Below are 24418 nucleotides of genomic sequence, written 5' to 3'. Positions count from 1 at the left end.
TGGCCAGGCTGCTCTCAAACTCCTGATCTCAGGTGATCTGCCCACCTCAGCCTCCTAAAGTGCTGGGATTACAGGTGTGAGCCACCTTGCCCAGCCCTTTCCCAGCTTTCTGATGGTCTTGTTTTCAGTCCACCTCCTTAGATCTGCCCATTAAGTTGTTTTATAAAATCTGAACCTTAACAGATAAATTCACTGCATAAGTTTACTGTATTCCTCCTGGTCTCCAAGTGTCTGAGTTGATAAGAACCCCCTAAACCACTGACTGAATCATGTCCTCCATTGCACAGCATTGGAAGCCTTCCAGCCTTTGCTGCTCCTGCAGCTTCCTACAAACCCATACCCAGCTAGACATGCCGGCCCTTACACAGTTGTTCACTCATGACTCCCTTTGGCTCACCCAACCATTGATGGGTTTTAAGTAGGAGTTAGATTAAAAAAGACATAAGAATGTTTTACTCTGTAAGTTCATAGAGTAACCACTTTGTTTTTGCAACCTAGATACCTTGTGGGGCAACGACTTGTGAACTACGAACGGAAATCTGGCAAACAAGGCTCATCTCCACCACCTCCACAGTCATCCCAAGAATAAAGTGGTTGTCTCAGCAACTTGACCTTCTCCTTTTCGTGTCCTTTTTTGTGGACTTCTCTCCTTGGAGATTTTTCCCAGTGATCTCTCAGCGTTTTTAAGTTAAATGTATTTGACTTTTGTTCTCAGCATTCAGAGAGCAGTGGTGTAAGGCTCTGCTGCTCTTCCCTGCATTTCTGACATTACTGCTGTCTGAGATTTGTATATGTGTAAATAGAAGTTCCTTGATACCCTAAAACCTTGGATTAAACAGAATGTGCATTGTACATCTTTAAACAAAATGTATATTAATTTATTAAATCTAGTTGTCACTTTATTTTGGACCTGCTGTGATCTTGACAGGAAACGTGCCACAGAGCAGTAGTGCACAGGCAAGACTTCTCAGTGACGTCTTGTGGAGCACAGTTCATGATGCTCCTAGCAGCTCTCTCTAAGGGAACTGTACATTCATTCTTTCTTGGCTATTCAGACCTTATCAAGAACGTAAAAGGAAACAAGTAGAAATCAGCAGTGGAGTGTCTGTGGTAAGAAAACATGAACTTTATGCTTCACTGTTAGTCGTTTGTCGAGGTTATATTGTATAACACCAAAGCTGTTGTACATTTTCTACTGCCTGATTTTTTCATGTGTCTGTTTGTTATATTGTATAGTATCTTGTGCTAGGTGAGGAAATTATTTTTAATTTGGTAATTTAATATTCCTGATGTGATCAGCATTGGGAGTTGGGTTTCAGTGCTTGTTAGGGGCATGTCTATACTTAGAAAAAAGTCCAAATAAAGATTTTCAGTAGCTCCCCAACTCCCCAATCCCCACCCCCGCTGCCACCATCCTCCCTTTTCCACACACAACTATCTCTTTTTTGTAGCAGTGGCCAACCGTCATGCAAGGTCATACATCTTTCAGAATGACATCACCAACTGTACTGCATCTTACTGGATTTAGGACTTCTGAGATGCTTGTGAAGTACAGATGTGGTCGTGGTCTTAGACTGACAGCATTGGAGAAGACTGGTTAGAACATTTGGTCTTGCCTCACTGGGTGAGGATTACGTGTGCATTTCTCCGAGCTTTTCATCAGGAAATCCCAAAGTTTCCAGAGCTTTTTGTTTACAGAATAAAACTTCAAATAAAACCAATTCATTATTTGTCCAGAAGGAGGAAGCTTGGCCGAGGTGGCCTTTTAACATAGGAATTTATTTCATTGGAAACTTTTTGAAAAATCTCAGAGAACTGAACCTTACAGACTTTTTCCCTCATAACCAAAGCTTCGAGTTAGAAGTTTAGAAAAATAGAATGGTTGGGTACATGATCTAAGTGTTTAATGCTAGAGGTACATTGAAGTTTAGTATTTGTTTTTGGATGATAATTTAGAAGGTCTCATAGGAAGTATATAGCATAGGTCTTCAGAAACTGTAAAAGAATTATCATATAGTATTAAACTCCATGAACTAAAATCTGAGAATTTTTAACATATGCAAGTCAGCCAAACATAAGCTACCAAAATCAAGAGCAATGTGTTCTGGTGGTTTTATGCATCAGCAATTTTACCCCTAAGTGGTAAGTAATTACTTTAAAATATATTTTTAAAAGCATCAGTATCAGAAATAATGCTTGACATAGGATTCAGTGTTAACACTCTTTGGCACTTTGGAGTAGCCGTTTCTCTCATTTGAAGGTAAGGTCTTTGTTACCCCACCTTTACTCAGAAATTTAGGCCTATAAAAATGTAAGAGGATTTTAAAACACAATGCTGCCTGTCATGGTGTATTTCTAATGTAAATTATTTTATTTGAGAGAAAAATATTACTGAATTGGGCATATAACTTGATTTTATATAATTTTTTTTTTTTTTTTATAACGGAGTCTCACTCTGTTGCCCAGGCTGGAGTGCAGTGGCACGATTCTGGCTCACTGCAGCCTTTGCCTCCCAGGTTCAAGCAATTCTCCTGCCTCAGCCTCCTGAGTAGCTGGTACTACAGGTGCACGCCACCCTGCCTGGCTAATTTTAGTATTTTTAGTAGAGATGGGGTTTCACTATGTTGGCCAGGCTGGTCTTGAACTCCTGACTTGGCCTTCCAAAGTGCTGGGATTACAGCAGGCGTGAGCCACCATGTCTGGCCAACTTGATAAATTTCATTTTTTTTTTTTTTAATTTTCAAAGAATTTGTGGAGGTGTAAAGTCATTGGAACATACCTTGTTTTAACAGAGATCCTAGGCAGGTACTTAAAAAGGTTAAAAATTCTTAATCCTACAGAATTTTAAATGAATCTTATCAGATGTTTTGTAAAAAAAAAAACAATATGAATGGCCAAAAAATTGCCCTCCGTTTCACTGGCAGGTAATTTATATTGTCTTACTTAAGAATTCTCCCCTAGTTTTTCAGTTGTACGTTATATCCTGTTGTTTTCAATGAGATAAGTATTTTCATAGGGAAAGCATTTTCTGGCATAGTATTTGCTTGGGCAGCATCCAGGTTTTATTATTCATATTAATCAAGAGTCTTTTAAATATTTAAAACCCATAGTTCAGAAAATGCTAGTATTGCTGCCTTCACATTTTTTTTTTAAATCATAGTATAATTTTGCTTCATTTTATATTGAGTTAAAACAACCTTCAAGAAAGTTAACTAGGAAAGACCTTTTTGTTTTATTTTTACTATTTATAAATTGAGGACAAATCAGCATTTGGGGTTAGTTGTACTGGTTATCAAATGGTCATAGTATATGAAGTGTGCAGTTGTTCATTAGTAAATTATGTTTGATTTTTAAACTCTTTAATAGTTGAGATGAAGACTGAAGAAAAATGCCAATGTGGAGTTTGTGTATAGCTAGCCTTAAAAAATACCTCCATGTATTTCGGTGATTTTCTTTTCCCCCTCTTAGTTCTCTGCAGAAACAGTGAAGATGGGCCATCTGAATTCCAGATGTAAACAAAAAATAATTTTTATTTCAACATTTAATGTAACTGTTATTCTTGTGGATTCTTGTGGATTTTCTTTCCCTTAAGTAATAACTTTCCTTCAAATGATTTGATCCAAGATACGTCATTTCTGTATTGGCAAAATGCCACTATTAAAGTGTAATTCTTGAATTTAGGTTGAATTGATGACTTTTTAAAACAAAACAAACACTGGACATTTCTACATTGTATTGTGTTTGCGAATGTGCGTGAACACGCACACATGCAGGAAAATGTAGTGCCACAGAACACTGGCACTTTTAAAACTTGGCAAGTTAGCTACTTCTTTTCATTTTCAGGGTTGAGTAAGCTCTCTACTTAATGTGAGAAGTTTTCTACATTGTAAAATTAAAAGGTATGTTTAAAATACTCCTTTAGGTTGTTAATTATTCAGCCATCAAGAAAAAAACAACTAAAATGTCTTACCATTGAAGTATTATTAAAAGTCTCATTTGTGGAGATTTCGCTAACTTTCTTGGTTAAGCTGTCTTATATTTACTTAAGGTGTCCCTTCAATCAAACGTTTTCTTTTCAGCCTGTTACTGTTCTGTGCCATTTTTAAAAATAGCCATCATGAGTAAGGGCTTCTTTAAAATTCCTGACAATATCTTTGGCATTAATACAACATAAAGATAAGACACTCTATGTATGTTTTCATTCCTGTTTTGTACGAGTGCCTCATGAAAGTGTCGTAGTACCTTAAAAAATATATTATGACTAAGGTCTAGGAATAACTGTTGTAGAAGCTAGATAGAACATTTAGTTAATCTTCTATTAAACACCTTAGGTACCCAGATCAGTTTTATGTACATATATTCTGATGGTCATAGGGACGTTGCCTTCTAAGTTGAGAGAACAAAATTGAATAAAGTGGATGTTAGTTGTAGTCTAGTTTTTTTTTTTTTTGCCTTGTTGCAAAATTGCTTTAAGATTGCAGAATTATGCATTGTTAGCCCGCATAGATAATCTAGATGTTTTTAATAGGAAAGAAAAATAACTCCAGTTAAATGTGACTGGCTCCTCCCCTTTATGCATAAGTTTAAATGTATAGTTGCAGAGAACACATCCCTCCCGTCCAGTTTCCCCAACTTGGGCTGTAGACTCCTCACTGGAAAGAGGAAAGCCCCACATTTTGTGCGATGGCAAGATACTGCCCACTTCTGCATGTCTGCTATGAGATCAGAAAGAGTTTTGCTAAGGTTGTCTTTCAGCTGAATACTTAGAGTAAAACCAATCAAATCCATTTTACATACTTCACCATATATCCCAGAGAAAAAGGAGAGATTTGCATGATGTTTTTTTTCCTTCTGAGTGCCCTGAGGAGATCCTTTTGCTTCACAGACTTTGTGATTTTTCCTTGTTTCTAGGTTCAACATTTTTTCCATGATTGTTTTCCCCCAACCAAATGCATTTTTATTTACTTTAAATGCAGGGGTGATAGAGGAAATGCTATTTGAATCATACATATCCTTAGTCTGTGAAGTTGAAATTTTTGAGCAAAGGAAATTGCATGGTTAAGTTCAGGAAAGTGGCCATCAATTTCCCCCTTCCACATCACAGTTAGCTACTCTTGTTGCAAACACAGAGTGATAAAGGAGAACTGGGCTGAGAAGGTAACATTCCCCTCCCCAATGCTTTTATTTTGGTGTCCGTTTTATTTCTAGCACTGTACTTAGTACTATAGTTGAATGAGGTACGATGTCTCCCTTCAAGGAGCTCAAAGTGGAACAGAAACATGAGCAAAAGATTGTATTACAGAGGTATGAATAAAATGCCATGGGGAACACAGAAGGATTCACCTGGGAGAGATGGCCTTGCCACTTCCGTAGTCACTGTTCTGTGTATGTAGCCCCCTACCATTACTCTTTCAGCCTTCTATCTCGTTCTACTTACACACTTCTCCAAAACCACCCATATGTAAATGCTACATGGAGGTCCTTTTTTGCCTCATTTGACATTGTTTAATTATTCTGAAACCTCTTTACATATGTAGCAGTGCTGGAGTTTTTCTGCTTCTCAGTGTTTGTTCAGTAACTCTTCTTTAGGACACACCTAAAGAAGAGAAGCTTCATACCCAGTACCCCCATTCATTCACTCATATGTTTTTGGGATCAGTCCCTTCTGCTTGCTGTGGGTTGGTCTGATGGAACAGAACAGAGTCCAGAAACAGCCCAGCATGTATGTGAACAACTGATTTTTGACAAAGATGCAAAGGTTTTGAAAAGCTGGTGCTGGAATAATTGGGTAATCAGATGCAAAATTAAAAATTAATTGACCCATATCTTAACGCATGCAAAGATTAAAGTCGAAATGGATAGTTCTAGACATAAAACCCAAAACTATAATTTCTAGAAGACAACAAGGAAAACATGTTCAGCCTTGGGTTAGGCAAAGATTTCTTAGATCCAACACCAAAAGCACAATCCAAGATGGAAAAATCGATAACTTGTACTTTATCAAAATTGAAAACTTCTCTTTGAAAGATACCATTAAGAGAACAAAAAGACAAGCTGTAATATGGCAGAAAATATTTGCAAAACATTTCTGATAAATGACTTGCATCTAGATTACATAAAGAAGTCTCAATTGCTGTTTCTCCTGAGCTTGCTGCCTCTGCCTTTGCTTTTTTCCATTCATTTTCAACATTGAATCCAGAATGTTCTCCTTGCGATCCAAGTCAGATCACACCAATCCTCAGAACTCTCCAATAGACTACCATCAAACTCAAAGTCCACAATAGCCTTCAAAGCTGGGCAAACCATGGGGCACCCCTTTCCTTCCTTCTGTGACCCATCACCTCTGTGTTCACCCTGCTTCCGCTGTCCTCCCTGCTTCCAAAACAGGTCAGGCCTTAGGGTCTTTGCACTTGCTATTTGCCCTACCCAAATGTTCATTCAGGCTCTTCAGCCTCCTCATTTTTCCTCAAGTGTCATTCTTACTGAGGCTTATTGAAAGCTGCAGCTAGTGGGGAATTCCTGTCTCATCTCCCTGCTGTATTTTGTACTCCCTGCTCTCTTTTGTCCTTTTAAACATATGGTTTACCTTTGTTTACATTTGCATATTTTACCCACTTGAATGTAAGCTCCAAAGATTTTATTTTTTTTTTAACAATTATTACTGTATTTCCAGAACACTTCCCTGGCAAATATTTGGTACTCAATAGTATTGCTAAGTTAGTAAATAAATTATGAATTTAGAATCAAAATAATGTGGCCAAAATAAAACCTGAAAGCCCTGTCTCATTTCCCATAGGTAACTGCTGTTATAGTTTAGTTATATGCTTCCAGACACACATTCACAGAATCATTTATCACCATAAATGTGTCATACTGCACAGATTGTTCGACAAGATGCTTTTTGTCACTTTATATATCATGGGTGTCTTTTTTCATACCATTGTGTGGCCAGGCCATGATTTGTTTTACAGAAGACAATTATCCCATTTAATTATATGGTATAGTAAAGGTTTTCATACATATTACTTTTTATAGTATTTACGTAGGATGAATTCCCAGAAGTAATATTGCACAATCATAAAAAAATTTTATAGTGTCAAATTGCCCCCTAAAGGTACTAATTAACATCCTCAACACTGTGTAAGATTCCTCTTTTTTTTTTTTTTTTTGAGACAGAGTCTTGCTCTGTCGCCCAGGCTGGAGTGCAGTGGCGCAGTCTCTGCTCACTGCAACCTCCGCCTCCTGGGCTCAAGCTATTCTCCTGCCTCAGCCTCTCAAACAGCTGTGATTATAGGCACGCGCCACCATGCCCAGCTAATTTTTTGTAGAGACGGGGATTTCATCATTTTGGCCAGACTGTTCTAGAACTCTTGACCTCAGGCGATCTGCTCCCCTTGGCCTCCCAAAGTGCTGGGATTCACAGGCTGAGCCACCGCGCCTGGCCCAATTTCCTTGTTGACAAGTATTTTCAGTTTTTGCCAATGCTGTTAATTCAGAAATGTTTATATGTGTATTTTGGACCCAACGGAAACGATCAAAATCGGGCAACTTCCCCAGTTTCCTTGAAGAGAGGGCTTGCCATTGACCCGTCTTGGAAGTAGCTCACTGTAGTTTTCTCCATCTTCCTGTTTGGAGGTGAGCAAGAGGTGGTGGGTCTGGGGGTCTCACGCATACGGTGGCTGTTAACGGCAACTGCAGCAGCCAGTCAGGTCACTCCCTACAGCAAAGTTATGGTGCCTTGGTCAGCACCCACCAAATTCGAGGTTTCTCCTATCCTTCCACTCAAAGCTCTTTTGACAGGAGATGTGACTTATTTTCTCCTAGAGCCGGTCACATTGGCTCAACCACCCTATCTTAAGAAATACGATATTGTTTTAGCTGGAACTGCCCACTGTCTAAGTGGCTTTTTAACTTAAGAACTGAGATTCACTAAGGGACGGCTTAGGCACGTGGGCAGTTCGAGGCCCGAGACGTTGGGAGAAGCGGCCTCGGGCGCAGTCGGGTCCCGCGCCGCCCGGGCGATCAGCCCCGTCACTTCACCCGCTTCCCTCCTAGCAGGCCCGAGTACCCTCGCCTCAGCCTCACGTAGCCAGAGCACGGGGAAGGAGTCCTTTGTGAGTTCGCCGCTCACATTCGGCGGCGGGAAACAGATCCGAAGACCCTTACCTAGGTGAGACGCTCAGCTCCCGCGGCTCTGAAGCACTGGAGACCGGCGAGGGCTCCCAGCCGGACCCCGCCAGTACCTCCCCATCCCACCCGGGGCAGCCCCGCCTCGCTCAGGGCCGTGTGCGCGTGCGCGGTGTCGGGGGCGGGGCCTGCGCGCGTCCCGGTTGCCTGGATACCGAGCGCGTCCCTAGCAGCGGCCCAAGCTCGCTATCTGCAGGGTCTAGGGTGTAGCTGGGGAGGCAGTTGGTCCTCATTTCTCGAGGAAACCCGCGGAGGAGCCGGTAAGAGCACCCGGGAAGCCGGCCCCAACCTCAGGAGCGGGAGGGCGGGCGGCCCGGGCCACGATCCCCGCGCTGCTAGCTGCTCCACCGCGCCCGAGCCGACGGCCGCCCTTCCTCCCCGCAGCGCGCCGCGATTCCCCAGCCTGGTCCGGCCTGCGGAGAGCGATGCCGCTTCCGGACACCATGTTCTGCGCTCAGCAGATCCACATTCCCCCGGAGCTGCCGGACATCCTGAAGCAGTTCACCAAGGCTGCCATCCGCACCCAGCCGGCCGACGTGCTGCAGTGGTCCGCGGGGTAAGCGCCCTCGGCCCGGGGAGCAGTCCGGTCTGTGAGTCCAAGACAGAACCAGAGAGCTTCTCCCGGACCAGGGGCCCGACGCGGCGCTCAGCGTCCTTAGAGTATCAGGCAAAATTTTCCCCTTAGCATTGGTGACATCTATACCTGAGTGTCTATGTAGGAACCATTTCGATGTATTGACCATGAAACCCGAAATTACTGTAAAATGCTCACTTACCTACAAAGTAATGTCAACTCAATTGTTAAAAAGTGGTGTTTATGAAGATAGACTAAAACTTAACAAAGCAATTGCATTGCGCAAGAAGTGTCTATATTATAATATTGCGCGGTTGCGATAACTTTGTGAAATGATTTTACAAAGAGGACTCTTTTAGCTAAGTTCCTCATCTGCAGAGAATCCTCTCAGAGCTATGCATACCCAGAGCTGGTTAAATTTATTAGAACCGGAATGGCCGAGGTCGTACTGCGGTCATCATCCAAGGAGTGCTCATGGTAAATTGTCCAGCAAATGAACCTTCACAGTTTTTTTGCCACAAACATTCCAACCCTTTCCAGGAATACACATTCATAATCTCAGAGTTACAAGTAAACAGATCTTAGAGGCATTAAAATAAATCTTGGTTTTACAGGAGAGCTCTTTGCCCCTTTTCAATAAACAGATGTAAAACAAAAACTTTTACGATGACAAGAGTCAACATAGGTGTAAGTTTAATTTAAATATTTTAGTCATCAACATGTCAAATTTTGGCTGGGCTTGGCGGCTTATGCCTGTAATCCCAGCACTTTGGGAGGTCAAGCTGGGAGGATTGCTTGAGCCCAAGAGTTTGAGATCAGCCTGGGCTGATAGAAGACCCCATCTCTATTTTTTTTTTAATAAGAAAAAGAAAAAAAGGTGAAATTTTGCTGACTTTCTTTGAATTCTATAACCAAGGTGAATTAATTTCCTTCCACTGTAACAAATCACCACAAAACTTGACAGCTGAAAACACAGACATACTTTCCTGCAGTTCTGGAGGCCAAAAGTCCAAAATCAGTTCCACTAGGCTAAAATCAAGGTGGCATGAGACACTGATCACCACCTGTGGAGGTCTGTCCTGCAGATCCTGACTCAGTGACCAGGTGAATGAATGCACTCACGCACACACAATACAGTGTCGAGTGGGCTAGGGATGGTCATTGGCTGCTCTCAGAGGGAGATTGCAGCCAGCCGACCACCACTCCCTGTTCCTCCTTGCATTTATTCGGTGTAGATTTAATAACGGAGCTTCTAAGTCAACATGATTGTGGATAATTAACATGGTTAAAAGAGAGGTTTTACGGATGATAAAAGGTCTTGATTCTGGGCCCAGAATAAACACCATTAACAGGTAATCCCCCTTCAACCTCCCCGTAGAGGACCATCCAGCACAGTTTACATGAATAAACACAGTAGAGACAAAGGAATGTGGGGTACATGGACTTAATTGGGGAAGCTTTTATTATCCTAATCTTTTTACTCTATCACTTAATACTCTAATGTATGAACTGGCTGCCTTCAGCCCATTGTCATTAAAACCTTTCAGCCTTCCAAAAAGTTTGAGACTATAATCTATAACTTCCCTAATATTTTGCCAGCCACCCCATGTGAATCCCAGCATTGGCAGGGCTTTGCTGTTTGCTGGACTCTCAGGAGAACCTAGCTCATTTGCTTGCCTTTTCTGGCTTCTGGAGCTGTATTCCAGACTCCTTGGCTCATGTCCCCTTCCTCCATTTTCAAGGCCAGCATCTTCACATCTCCCTCTGCCTCCCTCTTCCAAGAACACTGGTAATTGCATTCAGTGACTATCCAGATAGTACAGGGCAATTTTCCCACCCAAGATCCTTAATCAGTCTACAAAATCCTTGTTACCATGAAAAGTAACATTTCCAGGTTCCAGGGACTTGGACCTGGATACCTTTGGGGCTGTTATTTTACCCACCAGCTGAGCTGCTTCTCCATCCAGTGCTTGCCTTCTGAGAAACCCTTTTATCAATTGTTTCTGAAAGACTCTTTCAAGGTTCTTGCTAAAGAAACATAGCCTCTGGTTTTAACCGTTTTTCAAACTTAAATAAAAGGATTTATAAGAGCTTGTGTCTACAAAAAAATTCCAAGACTTATCAACTTTTTCTTGGAACATTAAATTGTATTTAGTAATAGCTTAGAGACAGTTGTTTTAAGCTTTGCTTCGTTTGTTTGTTTATCTATTTATTTATTTATTTTGAGATGGAGCTTCACTCATTGCCCAGGCTGGGGTGCAATAGCGAGATCACAGCTCATTGCAACCTCCACCTTCTGGGTTCAAGCGATTCTCCTGCCTCAGCCTCCTGAGTAACTGGGATTATAGGTGCTTGCCACCACATCTGGCTAATTTTTGTATTTTTAGTAGAGACGGGGTTTCACCATGTGAACCAGGCTGGTCTCGAACTCATGACCTTGATCCTCCAGCCTTGGCCTCCCAAAGTGCTGGGATGATGGGCTTGAGCCACGGTGGCTAGCCAAGATCAATTTTTGAGTTTAGGAGAAAACCCAGGTGTTAATCATTCAGCAGTGTGTCTGTAATAGGCTCAAATGCATTTCAGCTGTCACAGGATGTAATCTGTTAGGGAGAGCTGTTCATAAGTAACTCAAGGTGGGACTTGGTAAGTGCAAAAATGAAGGGTCGTGAAAGTTAAGCGAAGAGTCACTTGGTCCTTGAGAGATTTTGTGGGCACAGAGATTGGGGTTCAGGTGGGGTGGAGAGCATTCCAGGAAGAGGAAGCAGCACAGGAAGAAGGGGGCGGAGACAGAAGAAGAAAACCCATCAAAACCGAAACAGGAAACCAGGATACCCACAGACATAACTGCTTTAGAACAAGCAAGTGGGCCGAGCGCGTGGCTCACACCTGTAATCCCTGCATTTTGGGAGGACGAGGTGGGCAGATTGCTTGAGCTCAGGAGTTCGAAACCAGCCTGGGCAACATCGCAAGACCTTGTCTGTACTAAAAATAAAATGAGCCAGCTGTGGTGGTACGTGCCTGTAGTCCCAGCTATTCAGGAGGCTGAGGCAGGAGGATTGCTTGAGCCCAGGAGTTGGAGGCTTCAGTGAGCCCTGTTCACAATACTGTACCCCAGCTGGGGTGACATAGCAAGAGCCTGTCTAAAAAAGGAAAAAAAATAAAAGGAGCAAACAAGTAGGCATCCCTGTTTCCTCAGGTTAGGGTTCTTTTCAAAGGAGCTTTTCAGGTGGCCAGATATCAAAGATGAGCCAGCCTCCCCCGGAGCCTGTGGACTCCACCGTGAGGGGAGTCGGCTGTTCCTATGATACCATTGCGCAGTTGTGCCTCACACAGGACAATGAACGCAAGAATCGGTCACGTAATAGAGGCTGCTTTGGCTCGCGTGCACCTCCGGGAACTGGCAGAGGGTAATATTAGTCGGTCCCACCTCAAAAGCAGACTTTCCCAGCCTCGGCTCTACTGACCGTTGGGGTGGGCACAGGAGGAAGGGGCATCCTGGCCTGCACCCCCTGGATGCCTGGAGTACCATCCACCCTCTGTTGTGACAAACAAAAATGTTTCCAGGCCGGGCACAGTGGCTCACGCCTGTAATCCCAGCACTTTGGGAGGCCGAGGTGGGTGGATTGTCTGAGCTCAGGAGTTTGAGATGACCCTGGGGGCAACATGGTGAAACCCTGTCTCTACTAAAATACAAAAAATTAGCTGGGCTTGGTGGTGCACATGTGTAATCCCAGCTACTCAGAAGGCTGAGGCTGGAGAATCTCTTGAACCCAGGAGGTGGAGGTTGCAATGAGCCGAGATGGTGCCACTGCACTCCAGCCTGGGCCACAGAGCAAGACTGTGTCTCAAAAAAAAAAAAAAAAAAAAAAAAAAAAAAGTCTCCAGAAATTGCCAAATGCCTTGGCAGGGGAGGAAGAGGGAGAGCATTGTACCCCCCTGACAGCCCTGCCTCCAGAGGCTGCATCCAGCCTGGGTTCCTTACCTGAGTTATGAGGAATTACCCCCATGAAACAGATGAAAACCTTGATTAGTAGGAATGTGGCTAGGTGCCCGCTCTTCGCCTGCACCCTTTAGGTCTTTAGGGCCACGTTTGTCTCACTCACTGCCACCATCATTTTAACTTTCCTTCAAATCCTTAACAAATCCACAAAATGGAGCTGAAGTTGTTACAAGAAGAAAAGAAAGTCAAATTGGAAGGATGTAAATAGAAAGGACGAGCCGGGTGCGGTGGGTGGATCACCTGAGGTCAGGAGTTCAAGACCAGCCTGGCCAACATGGTGAAACTCCATCTTTGTAAAAAAAAAAAAAAAAGAGAAAGGATGAGATAGGAAGTTTAGTCTATCAAATATCGACTTACCCATATTTATCTGTACGAGAAATTTCTGACTACTCGTGGCTTTAAACTCTGCCCTGTGGCCCTGGCATATGCTTTCATGTTCATTTCCTGGACATGCTGTCTCTTTTCGTCAGGCTGAAGTCATTAGGGCCCCAAAGGAGATGGCTTCAGTATCGCCACCTCTGGCAAAGATACCAAGGGGCATGGGTTTCTCAGAAGGTCTTGCCTGGCACCCATGCCAGCACGAGCCGGAGGCTGGATGTGGGTTCCCTCTTGACTTACTGCCCCAATAGTTCCCCACTCTGTCCCCAACATCAGCAACAATATCAGTGTCCCAGAAAGGAACAATTAAGGGGACAAATGCCAGGCAGGAACAGTGGAATGGTGGGACAGGCCAGCACCTGTCATTCCCAGTGTGGAAATAGGTGGCCTGTGTGTTCCCGGGCTGCCTCAGAGTTAAATATGCAGAGACGCTTAAAGTCAAGCACCTCAAAAAGCAGCAAGACCAAACCCACCTGTTGTGGGATGACGGCTGGGCACAGTGGCTCACACCTATAATCCTAGCACTGTGGGAGGCCAAGCCGCAAGGATCCCTTGAGGCTGGGCTTTCCAGACCAGCATGGGCAACGGAGTAAGACCCCAGCTCTACAAGAAATAATGAAAAACATTAGCCAGGTGTGGTGGTGCATGCCTGTAGTCCCAGCCACTCAGGAGGCTTGGGTGGGAGGATCCCTTGAGGCTGGGAGGTCGAGGCTTGCAGTGAGCCGTGATTATGCCACTGCACTCTAGCCTAGGTGACGGAGTGAGACCCTGTCTCAAAAGCTTTAGGAGAAAAAAAAAACACTACATGGAGTTCCAGCTGATTATGAAGTGCGGCAGGGGGTTGGGGGCTGGGGAAGAATAACACACTTTGAAGGAGCGAGTGGCAGCCACTGTGCCAAGCCCTGCTCACACACACAGTGCTCCCGGACCCGCCAACAGGCACTCTCGTTATCCGTTTGGCCAACAGAGAAACTAAGGCATGCAGGGAAGGTTAATAAGTCAAAGAGCTAAGTGGAGGATCCAGGACTCGAGCCCGGGATGCTGGTCCTTCCTCATCACCGTTGTTTTCAGGGGTTAAGAAATGCATTGCATAGCTGCTGTTTGTGTATTGATGAGCTTTCAGAGATCTCTTTTATTTATTAGATATTTTTCAGCCTTGTCGAGAGGAGACCCACTTCCTGTAAAGGAAAGGATGGAAATGCCCACGGCAACCCAGAAAACAGACACGGGCCTGACTCAAGGACTCCTTAAAGTTTTGCACAAGCAGGTACGAGGGGGTCTGTGGCCTCAGGCAGCTAGCCTGTGCTTTCCTTACCGTTCACTGTGCATGATCACGGAGCGTGACCCACCCCAGCGGTGCATCTCAAAACCTCCAGAGGTCCCTGAAGCCCTGCCTTCTCTGCCACGCATCATCAAGGTTTATTCAAGGAGGAAATGCATTGTGTTCACGAGGTCTTTTTCTAGCTTAACCCAAAGTAACTATCCAGGGGTGGATTTTAGACAAGTGACATATAATTTCTTTTAAATACAAAGTTTAGATGACACTAGATTCTGCTAGGCAAAAAATACAAATTTCCAGAACCTGGAGGGTTTCCAGTCTGTTCTCCAGGTGTGTATTTGTGAAAGCCATGTATGGGCCTGCGTGAGCCTCTGCCTTCTCCATCTGAAAGGCAGGGCTGCCCTTTGGCGCCCGCTGTGGGCATCGGCCTCTGGTGTCCAGTTCTGTGGAGAGCCTGGGCCCCCTTCCTGCCTTGCACTTGGCCCCACACCTCATCCTGTTTTTAGAGACATGGGTAACGGAGCAAAGCTTGGCATTCCTCATGACTTGGTTCTTTTGCTAAAAGCAACACCAGTGGCATAACCTTGATTTTCAAACTGACTTATCCCCATTCTATGTTGTGAAGTGCTGTGCTTCTACATAGGATACGCTGAATTTTGAAACTAGGATTTTTCCATGGCTACCTTAAGGAAAACAAATAACTTTTGAATGGTGTAGCTTGGGAAAAGACACGCTGAAGTTATCAGTGCAAGACTGATAACTTCTGCACTCTGCTAGCGGTATCTTGCCTTTTCACCCAAGATACCGCTAGCAGAGTGCAGAAGTTATCAGTCTTGATAGATTGTTTAAAATAGAAGGAAGGCTGTGCACGGTCTTCAATAAAAATACAAAACTTAGCAGTGTGTGATGCTGAGCCACTGTAATCCCAGCTACTCAGGAGGCTGAGGGGGGAGAATTTCTTAATCTTGGGAGGTGGATATTGCAGTGAGCCTAGATCACACTATTGCACTCCAGCCCAGACAACAGAAAGAGACTGTCTCAAAAAAAAAAAAAAAAAAAAAAAAAAGGAATACATTTATTTTCAGTTTTAAGATTTATCCTATCTAACTGTTAATGTGTTTAGGGGCTGTATTTTTAAAGTGTTTTTACTTACTAAGGTTTATTTTTTATTGTGAAGCATTTCAGACGGTACAGTACCATATACCCAGTATCTGTATGCCTATTTCATTAAGTCACGACGTGATGCCGTATCCGCTTCACCGTCCTTTTTTCATTTAAGAAATAAAAGGGCCGGGCACGGTGGCTCAAGCCTGTAATCCCAGCACTTTGGGAGGCCGAGGCGGGTGGATCACGAGGTCAAGAGATCGAGACCATCCTGGTCAACATGGTGAAACCCCGTCTCTACTAAAAATACAAAAAATTAGCTGGGCATGGTGGTGCGTGCCTGTAATCCCAGCTACTCAGGAGGCTGAGGCAGGAGAATTGCCTGAACCCAGAAGGCGGAGGTTGCGGTGAGCCGAGATCGCGCCATTGCACTCCAGCCTGGGTAACAAGAGCGAAACTCCGTCTCCAAAAAAAAAAAAAAAAATAGAAATAAAAGGTTGCCGCTCGCCACCTTCTCCGCCCCACTCCCCAGGGCCGACACAACCCACTGCCATGAGTTTGGAGTTCATCTTTCAACGGCGTGGGATGGGTTACTTGGTGTATGCTGAAGTATTCACGAGCGTTCAATTGCTTCCCAGGTTTTAAAACGTACCTACATTGTGTCATACTGTGTTTTCTAAACAGTGCCACCACAAGAAATACGTGGGACTAACCGATCTGGAGCAGAAGTGGAAGAATTTGTGCCTGCCGAAGGAAAAGTTCAAAGCGCTGTTACAACTGGATCCTTGTGATAACAAAATCAAGTGGATAAAATTCTTGGCACTTGGATGTAGCATGCTTGGTGGGGTACGTACCTGTATACAGCTTATTAGTAATTCTGAAATTTAGTTTTAGTAGCTAAAGGGAACACGTTAGTATCTTTGTCTTAGAAAAGCATTTTTCCCCCCAGAGGCCTATTATATTAATATTTTCAGGCTTATAGTTATTTTAGTTTACAGACGTTACTAATGAATACCTCAATTTAAAAGTTAATAGTAGATGAAAGATTTGGATACTATTAAAATATATTTAGGTTTTAGAAGAAAATGCATCAATGTCTTTTTAAAACTACAAATCATTTTGTAAACTGTTACCTGTTTTGCTCATCTGTGGAAAGAGGCATACACTTATTTTCTACTTTAATTGAAATCTATTACTTTTATTGTATTTATTTATTTTTTTGAGACAAAGTTTCGCTCTTGTTGACCAGGCTGGAGTGCAGTGGTGCGGTCTCTGCTCACTGCAACCTCCACATCCCGGGTTCAAGGAATTCTCCTGCCTCAGTCTCCCAAGTAGCTGGGATTACAGACACACATCACCACGCCCAGCTAATTTTGTATTTTTAGTGGAGACGGTTTCTTGCTGTTGGTCAGGCTGGTCTCGAACTCCCAACCTCAGGTGATCCACCCGCCTCGGCCTCCCAAAGTGCTGGGATTACAGGCGTGAGCCACCCACACCCGGCCTTAGAAATCTATTATTAATAACTAATAGATACAGCGCAACTTTTCTGATGTTCTAGTATAAGCCAAGAGATTTAGGAATAAGACACGATCCTCCAGGTGACGAGGTGAGCCTGGGAGGTCAGGGTGAGAAGGGAGAGGTTGGAGCTGGGACGCTGTCGGCAGGACTTCCTTTGCAAACCCAGCATCAGAGTTCTCAGCTATAGTCTTGCTGTGAGACGTGGTTGAGTGAAGGAAGAGTAACCTGGCATCAGCCATGCTAAGCTTATGAAGAAAGGAGGCAGAGGAAGGAGCACCGACTCCCTTGACTACATAGACGAACACTTTTCTTTTACTCCTTCTCTTCAATCTGTGGCCCTGCGAGCATAACTGGGTGTGCCGTGGTCCTTGCTTCACAGCCCACACTCAGCTCTGGTTCATGCATAGACTTCTTTCATTCCATTTTAATTGGAATGAATGACTTGAAACGGGTGATGGTAAATACCCGCAAACCTGCCCAGGGTGGTCACGAAAACACCAGCAGTCACTTCCAACCACCTGTGTCCTCTCCCACATCCCATCCCCCTGCCCGGTGGCCTGAAGCCACGACATTTCCGAAGCTCCTGCTTCCTGTTCCCTGGCCTCCTAAACACAGGTTTCTGTGTCCCCCAAGAGTACATTGTGGAATTTTAGTTGGTTTTGACTTGATGAAAAGACAACTGTGTTGTAATTTTCTGAATTTTTCATTCTAAATGATATTACTAGATGTATTTATCTGTGGCATCACAGGCCTCGTGGTTCATTCCCTTCCTCCGCCACATCACATCCAGTGTAGCGCAGTTCACCAGCGGAGGGCCCCAGTGGGAAGCTCCGTGCCCTCAGGGAGTCGGGTGAGGCGTGGCTGCAGAGTGAGCAGGAGTTTTGTTGTGTAACTGCCCAAAGGTAGTGGAGGTGCTTCCCGTCAGCCCCGGTCTTAGCCAAGGCCTGGATGCTGGCAGCCTGGGTACCCTCCAGTAGCAAGGACAGGTGCAGATGGCACCAGGGGAGTGTCTGGAGGGGGGTACTATCAGGATAGACTAAGGCAAATGTGTTTTGTTGTTGGAGACATTTTTATGTCACTTTGTTCATCTGGAACCCTTTGAAACCTGTCTGTCTATCTATCTATCTATATTTGTATCTAGCTATGTATTTTTGAGATAGAGTCTCACTCAGTCTGTCACCCAGGCTGGAGTGCAGTGGTACAATCTCAGCTCACTGCAACCTCCCAGGTTCAAGTGATTCTCCTGCCTCAGCCTCCTGAGTAGCTGAGATTACAGGCATGCACCACCATGCTCAGCTAATTCTTGTATTTTTAGTAGAGATGGGGTTTCACCATGTTGGCTTGGCTGGTCTTGAACTCTTGACCTCAGGTGATCTATCTCCCAAAGTGCTGGGATTACAGATTACAGGTATAAGCCACCGTGCCCAGCCTGAAACATAATATATAAACATATATAATTTAACAGAGTCTTGCTCTGTTGCCCACGCTGTAGTGCAGTGGTGCGATTTGGGCTCACTGCAACCTCCACCTCCTGGGTTCAAGTGATTCTCATGCCTCAGCCTCCCAAGTAGCTGGGATTACAGGCATGCACCACCGTGCCTGGCTAATTTTTTGTATTTTTAGTAGAGACAGGGTTTCTGTGTGTTGGCCAGGCTGGTCTCGAACTCCTGACCTCAGGTGATCCACCTGCCTCAGCCTCCCAAAGTGCTGGGATTACAGACATGAGCTACCACGCCCAGTGCTGAAATCAATATCTTAATATATAATTGAATGTAGTATTTGAATTAATGTTGGTGGTTTCTGCCTCTAAGCTTAGTTGTAAAAGTTTGATTTAACAATGGTGAGAACGTAGAGTAATTCATGTTTTTGGATCCATCTTTATAATTTTCACCTTCGTAATTGTGAAAATTAAGAACTAGATTTAAAACAAAATCAAATCTGATTTGGAAAATAAGGCCTGTTGTCCCTGTAGAGTGTGTGACACTAGATGGAGACATTGCATTAAGGATAGAGCCTCACCATCTCAACTGACTCCTGGGGAAGAGACATCACAGACAGCACACATTCTTTTGTTTTCTTCCTATCATACGTTCCTTTACCCACGGGGAATACATTTACGCAGGAAGTGTGCCGTGGGTCACTGCAGGTTCCTGCCTATCTCCTAATTTGAGCCGCCGCTGGCAGCAGGGCTCCAGGCTTGCCCTTGACTCCTTCCATAGGTGCTGGAGGCCCCTGCTGGTTGTAGAAAGCAACAGCCACCCTCTGCTCTGGTCCCATGCGGCTCTGGACTCAGGATCAGGTTCAAGTGTGAAAACGGGTATCTCCTCCCTCAGAGGAGCATGTGGTCGTCTGGGGTTCGTGTCAGCTGCCAGGGATGCCTGCTTTGCCCTGGCTCCCTCAGCCCACAGAGTGCTCAGCATGAGTGCAAACACCCGCCTCGGGGTGCGCCAGGTAGACAGGAGGTGCTTGGACCCGCCAGGCCCTGGTGTGGACATGTGTGTCGTTGACCGTGCTGGCCCCAGGTAGCTTGGAGGTGCGCTAAGAACATAAAGCTGTGAATTCCAGGAGGGGGTTCTTCACGTTGTTTGGCATCATAAGCGTTCATTTTTATGCTTTTAAAAAACACCTTCACAAAGGAGGAAATAAAGAAGTGAAGTGCGACGAGAAGAAATTTGTAGTGGATTAGTGCCTGCAGAAGTTTATTCTCATAGGATGCTGTATGATTGGTGTCTAGCCACTGCCTGTGTGAGTGGGATAGATGTCATTCCTGCTCCCTGAGTCCATGGCGTGGGCGTGGCTGGTGGCAGATGTGCTCTCTGTGCTGTTACATTTCTCTTAGAAATAACTCTAGTCAAACTCATTGAGTTGACGATCTCTAAAAAGACTGGAAACCTCCGCTTTAATTTCTGAGTCATACGTATCATTCATTCATTCCACAAATGTTTACTGTGGATTACTTTGCGCTAGGCCCTGTTCTAAGTGCTGAAGGTTCTGGAGTGAACAAGGTGGGCAAACATCCCCAGATTCTTGGGGCCGATGTCCTGTTGTACCCTTGGAGGCCTGAACACTGGTCTAGTTATTACATCCAAAGCAGCTGCCCCAGGCAGGTGAATAAGGATGTTAAATTGCCATCTGGGTGTTAAAAGACCCCTGTCCTCTTTCTCAATGTCTTGATGTGCATGTTGTGACTTTTGTTTTACTAATTTTTTTTTTAAGAGACCGGGTCTCGTTCTGTCACCCAGGCTGGAGGGCAGTGGCATGGTCATAGCTCATTGCAGCCTCCGCCGCCTGTATTCAAGCGACCTTCCCACCTCCCAAGTCACTGGGATTACAGGCATTCAGCACCACAACCAGCTAATTTTTCATTTTTTGTAGAGACAAGGATCCCGCCATGTTTCCCAGGCTGCCTGAGCTCAAGCAATCCTCTGGTCTTGGCCTCTCAAAGTTCTGGGATTTATAGGTGCAAGACACAGAGCCTGGCTGACTTTTATCTTTCCATTTCTGCAATGCCATTAATGATCCTGAGCATTAAAGCTGTGGATGAAAACGTTTTGTTTTGTTTTTTAAGCGTGGGGATCTTTTTTTAACATAAGGAAATTGTGAACCAGGTCTTTCACCACCAAACTCACACTGATGGTCCATCTTGATCAAAACAAATAACGATGACTTCAGTCAGGCTTTTAAATGCATTTGAACTTTATTAATCACAGGAGCCTCTCTTTTCATTTATAACCGCAGATGCACACGTGTCTAAGGTAGCTTTCCATCTGAACAGGGTGCGTGCAGTGGGCATGATTTCTAGTGTTTTCCTGTGTGCGGGAGTGCGCAGAGCCCTGTGTGTGTATTCTCTGGAATCTTCTCAACAGCCCTTTGAGGAAGGCACTGTTTGCCGGAATGCAGGCTGGCGCCCCAAGGCGGGAAGAGGCCGAGTCACAGCAGGTGACTTGGAAGTGTGGAGAGGGAGGACCCCTCCTAGTGGTTCCGTAGCCCAGGGAGTGTGCAGCCCACAGGTTAGGACCACCTTTTTCAAGTTAACGCCTGAGATTTACTGTCTTGGAGAATAACAACTCCTCGGGACGATCATCAACATCATTTTGTGTCCTAAAGTGATTCATACCCTGGACAGCATTCGGCCCCGGCCTCCGCTGACAACACTCACTCCAGAGTTCTCAGCACGTCACCCCATCCAGCTGTGCTACTGTGTCGGATTTGGTGGCTGACCCATCGCGGTACCTGCTGGCCTGACGCGATGGCGCCTGCTCCGGTGACAGAGGCTGCGTCTTGCTTACCACTCGCTGCCGCTTTCCTTCCAGGTTCCCCCAGCTAGGGCTTGAAAGCCCACTCAGAGATGTCCAAGAAAGGCCAACAGAATTTCTCATAGCACCTGCAGCCCAGCCAACCTCCCTGCCCCCAGTGGGAGCCTGAGGCCACAGGCGCATTTAGGAAGCTGTTCCTGAAGACAAAGGAGCCACTGAGGCTCCTGACTCCCCTGGCCGCATCTCCAGTTCCCCAATTGCTCACATCCCTCCCTCTGCAGGAAAGAAGCAGGAGCCTCCACTGACCAACCTTGCCCCGCCCGCTGGAGAGTCCCATGGGCCACTGATGCTGGCTGCTGTGGCCTCTCCATTTCTGTCCTGGACAGGGGCATCACACCCCAGCCACGGGGTGGACTGCTCCTTCCCATCCAGGGCCTCCCACCCTCACCTGCTGTCAGCCCCAGAACCCAACTTAAAATTAGCAAACTCTAGAGGATGATAGAATTTGATGAAAAGGCACCTCAGGCTTTTGAAAACACAGTGCTGGGTTAGCAGCGTGGCTTTACTGGAAGTCCAGTCTCTCCCCCAGCACAGGCAGCCATGCTGCGGAGGGGGACTTCCTGTGTTCTGATTCTGTGTAAAACGGTCCTATTTTCGTGTCCATGCCCACGGAGAGGGCCCCTTGGGGAGGCGTGAGGTGACTGTTCTTCAGGGGCCTCGTGTCATCAGAATAGCTGTAATTCAGAAACTGAAAAATCCCTCTGGGGTGGCACACAAGAAACGCCCAGAAAATAGTAGGTGCCTCCGTGCCTGTGATCTGCACACATCTCCATTCTACTTTCAGATTACGGGTCACGTGGAAATACTTGGTTAAAAACTAAGTGCTTGGCCCGGCGCAGTGGCTCACACCTGTAATCTCAGCACTTTGGGAGGCTGAGGCGGGTGGATCACCTGAGGTCAGGAGATCGAGACCAGTCTGGCCAACATGGTGAAACCCTGTCTCTACTAACAAAAATTAGCCAGGCATAGTGCCAGGCACCTGTAATCCCAGCTACTGGGGAGGCTGAGGCAGGAGAATTGCTTGAACCCAGGAGGTGGAGATTGCAGTGAGCCAAGATTGCACCACTGCACTCCAGCCTGGGTGACAAGAGTGAGATCCATCTCAAAATAAAAACGAAAACAGAAAACTAAGTGCAGCTTGCCAGTCACCTCTACCCGGCATGTATTGCACACGGGAGACTCAATCAGCAACAGGCAGGAGGGCAGCATGGGACAGCCGTGCCAAGGAGAGGGTCTTTTGGCTGGTGTGCAAGTGACCATGCCAGCCACAGGCCTTTGGAATTGAGAAACACATTGTGAGAAATGTAACTTGCAAGCCCAAGATCAAAGAAGTTGCCTTATGAATCCTTTTGGATATAAAAATTGCTGCAGATTATTGTCAGAAACACTGACACGGGTAGTGTCATCACGCCTTTGCAGAGGCAGCGATGCTCGAGTGTTTTGATGTATTTTTCCTGAAATACCACTTCCTCTGAAGCCTTGGAACAGTACGTTACACAGATCTCATCTGCCTGCTCCATCCACGCCAACTCCTTCCTTCCCGACTCATCCTTCCTGAGGCCCTGCAGCTCTGCACGCAGTGGAGACGGACTTCCATTTGTGTCAGGTGTAAACGCAAATCCCAGCATAACAATATGTCTTTGGAAGTTTCAAGCAAGGAACATGGATTGTGAAATGCGTGACTCCACCCTCAGCAAGTCTTTTCGGGGGGACAGTCTCTCAGAGGAGCCATGTGTGCAGTGGTCCTGGAGAGGTGCCTGCAGCTCCGCAGGGTGGGTTCTGTGCTTTTCCTAGGGAGAGCATCGCATTGCCCTGGGGGCTGCACTCACCCCGAACCGTGCCCACCTCAGCAACGCCTCCACTGGCACTGCCAGCATGGGCAGGGGCTGGAAATGGGAGGAGCTGCCCCATCAGGCCACTGGGGACAGGGAGATCAGTTCTGGTCAGGGCTCCATCTCCTGCAGCCAAATGTCTAAGTCCCCAAATAGGCAACGTCTCTGCCCCAGGCCTGGCTCCCAGAGTCTGCCTGGTGACTGCTAGGCATGACAAAATAGAGTATTCCCTGGCATGAGCTCAGAGACCCACTGGCTGTGCTCCAGGCCTGGCTGGGTGACCTTGGGTGACTGCTGAGCCCTCTGGGCCTCGGCCAGGTGTCTCTCTGCTCCTCACGGTAACCACACGAGGTGACTGTCATTATTCTCACTCCCAGAGGAGGGCAGCATGCTGCGTTATCAGCCTTGTTCTGACCATGGTGTTCTGTAGGAGAGGCTCGTTCTGCCCCACAGCCTGGAGCGGGCTCAGAGCCCTTTCCTGACCCTGAGAATGTGGGGTTTATTCCCGACACAGCTGCTGTGGAGCCAGACAGGCCTGGCCTGGCCCTCGGAGGCCTTTTCCCTGCGTTTGCAGCTCTCCCGCCGCGACAGTGCTTGGTGCTGGCCCCGCTGTGTTTGTTTCTTGGCTTCCCTTGGGAGCACAGCCTGGATTCATCCCTGCAGGCGCCTCCCCAGGGATGCGGGGCCCCGAGGCTGCTGTAAGCAGGAGCTCCGCAGCCTGCCCTCACACCCCACCCAGCAGGCTGCGGGGTTCCAGCCTGCCTGGGAAGGCCCTGGTTCTCAGTCATGTTTGCCAAGTGATGTGGTGTAAATACTCCCACTGCTGCTGAGTTCAGGCTGCCAAGGTGAAGTCCTCCAGCTCACATAACTGCTGGAAACTTAACAGTTGGCTCCCATCAGCTGGCTCTAGCACAGCACCCGGCTCTGAGGAAATCCTGTGCCTCCTGCCAGTCCTTGTCGTTCCTGGCCTGTCCTGTGTGCTTTGACACAGGAGACTGCTCTCTCCACCAGGGAACGCTTTCCTTCACTCCCTCCTGGCCACCCTTTCTGCATCCCCATGCTGGTCCCTCATCTCCCCAGCTCTTGGTGGTGTGGTGTGTCCATGTGCTCTCTTCCCCCCTCAGCAACCTCATGGGGCTCAGTGGTATACACTATCCTGCTCGTGTACACCATCCCACCCATATACACCATCCCCCCGTGTACACCATCCCGCCCATGTACACCATCCCA

The 24418-nt window shown here is 46.0% G+C and overlaps 2 protein-coding genes across 2 annotated transcripts in view; both read left to right on the top strand.

The window, feature by feature from the left end:
• The window catches only part of MARCHF6 (membrane associated ring-CH-type finger 6), a 77161-nt gene extending 76259 nt beyond the window's left edge, over nucleotides 1-902 (top strand). The window contains exon 26 of the mRNA XM_032279099.1: nucleotides 499-902. Coding sequence (XP_032134990.1) covers nucleotides 499-589 — 91 coding nt within the window. The 3' untranslated portion in view covers nucleotides 590-902. The remainder of the gene's footprint in view (nucleotides 1-498) is intronic.
• Nucleotides 903-7484: 6582 nt separating this feature from the next.
• Nucleotides 7485-24418, top strand: part of ROPN1L (rhophilin associated tail protein 1 like) — a 23024-nt gene continuing 6090 nt past the window's right edge. Inside the window, exons 1-4 of the mRNA XM_032279101.1 lie at nucleotides 7485-8447; nucleotides 8572-8743; nucleotides 14283-14406; nucleotides 16207-16368. Of these exons, the coding sequence (XP_032134992.1) occupies nucleotides 8613-8743; nucleotides 14283-14406; nucleotides 16207-16368 (417 nt within the window). The 5' untranslated portion in view covers nucleotides 7485-8447; nucleotides 8572-8612. The remainder of the gene's footprint in view (nucleotides 8448-8571; nucleotides 8744-14282; nucleotides 14407-16206; nucleotides 16369-24418) is intronic.

The sequence above is a fragment of the Sapajus apella genome, unplaced genomic scaffold (assembly GCF_009761245.1).
Source record: "Sapajus apella isolate SASKATOON/1434 unplaced genomic scaffold, GSC_monkey_1.0 scaffold11, whole genome shotgun sequence".
NCBI classification, from domain to species: Eukaryota; Metazoa; Chordata; class Mammalia; order Primates; family Cebidae; genus Sapajus; species Sapajus apella.
This window is presented reverse-complemented; position numbering and strand designations above follow the sequence as displayed.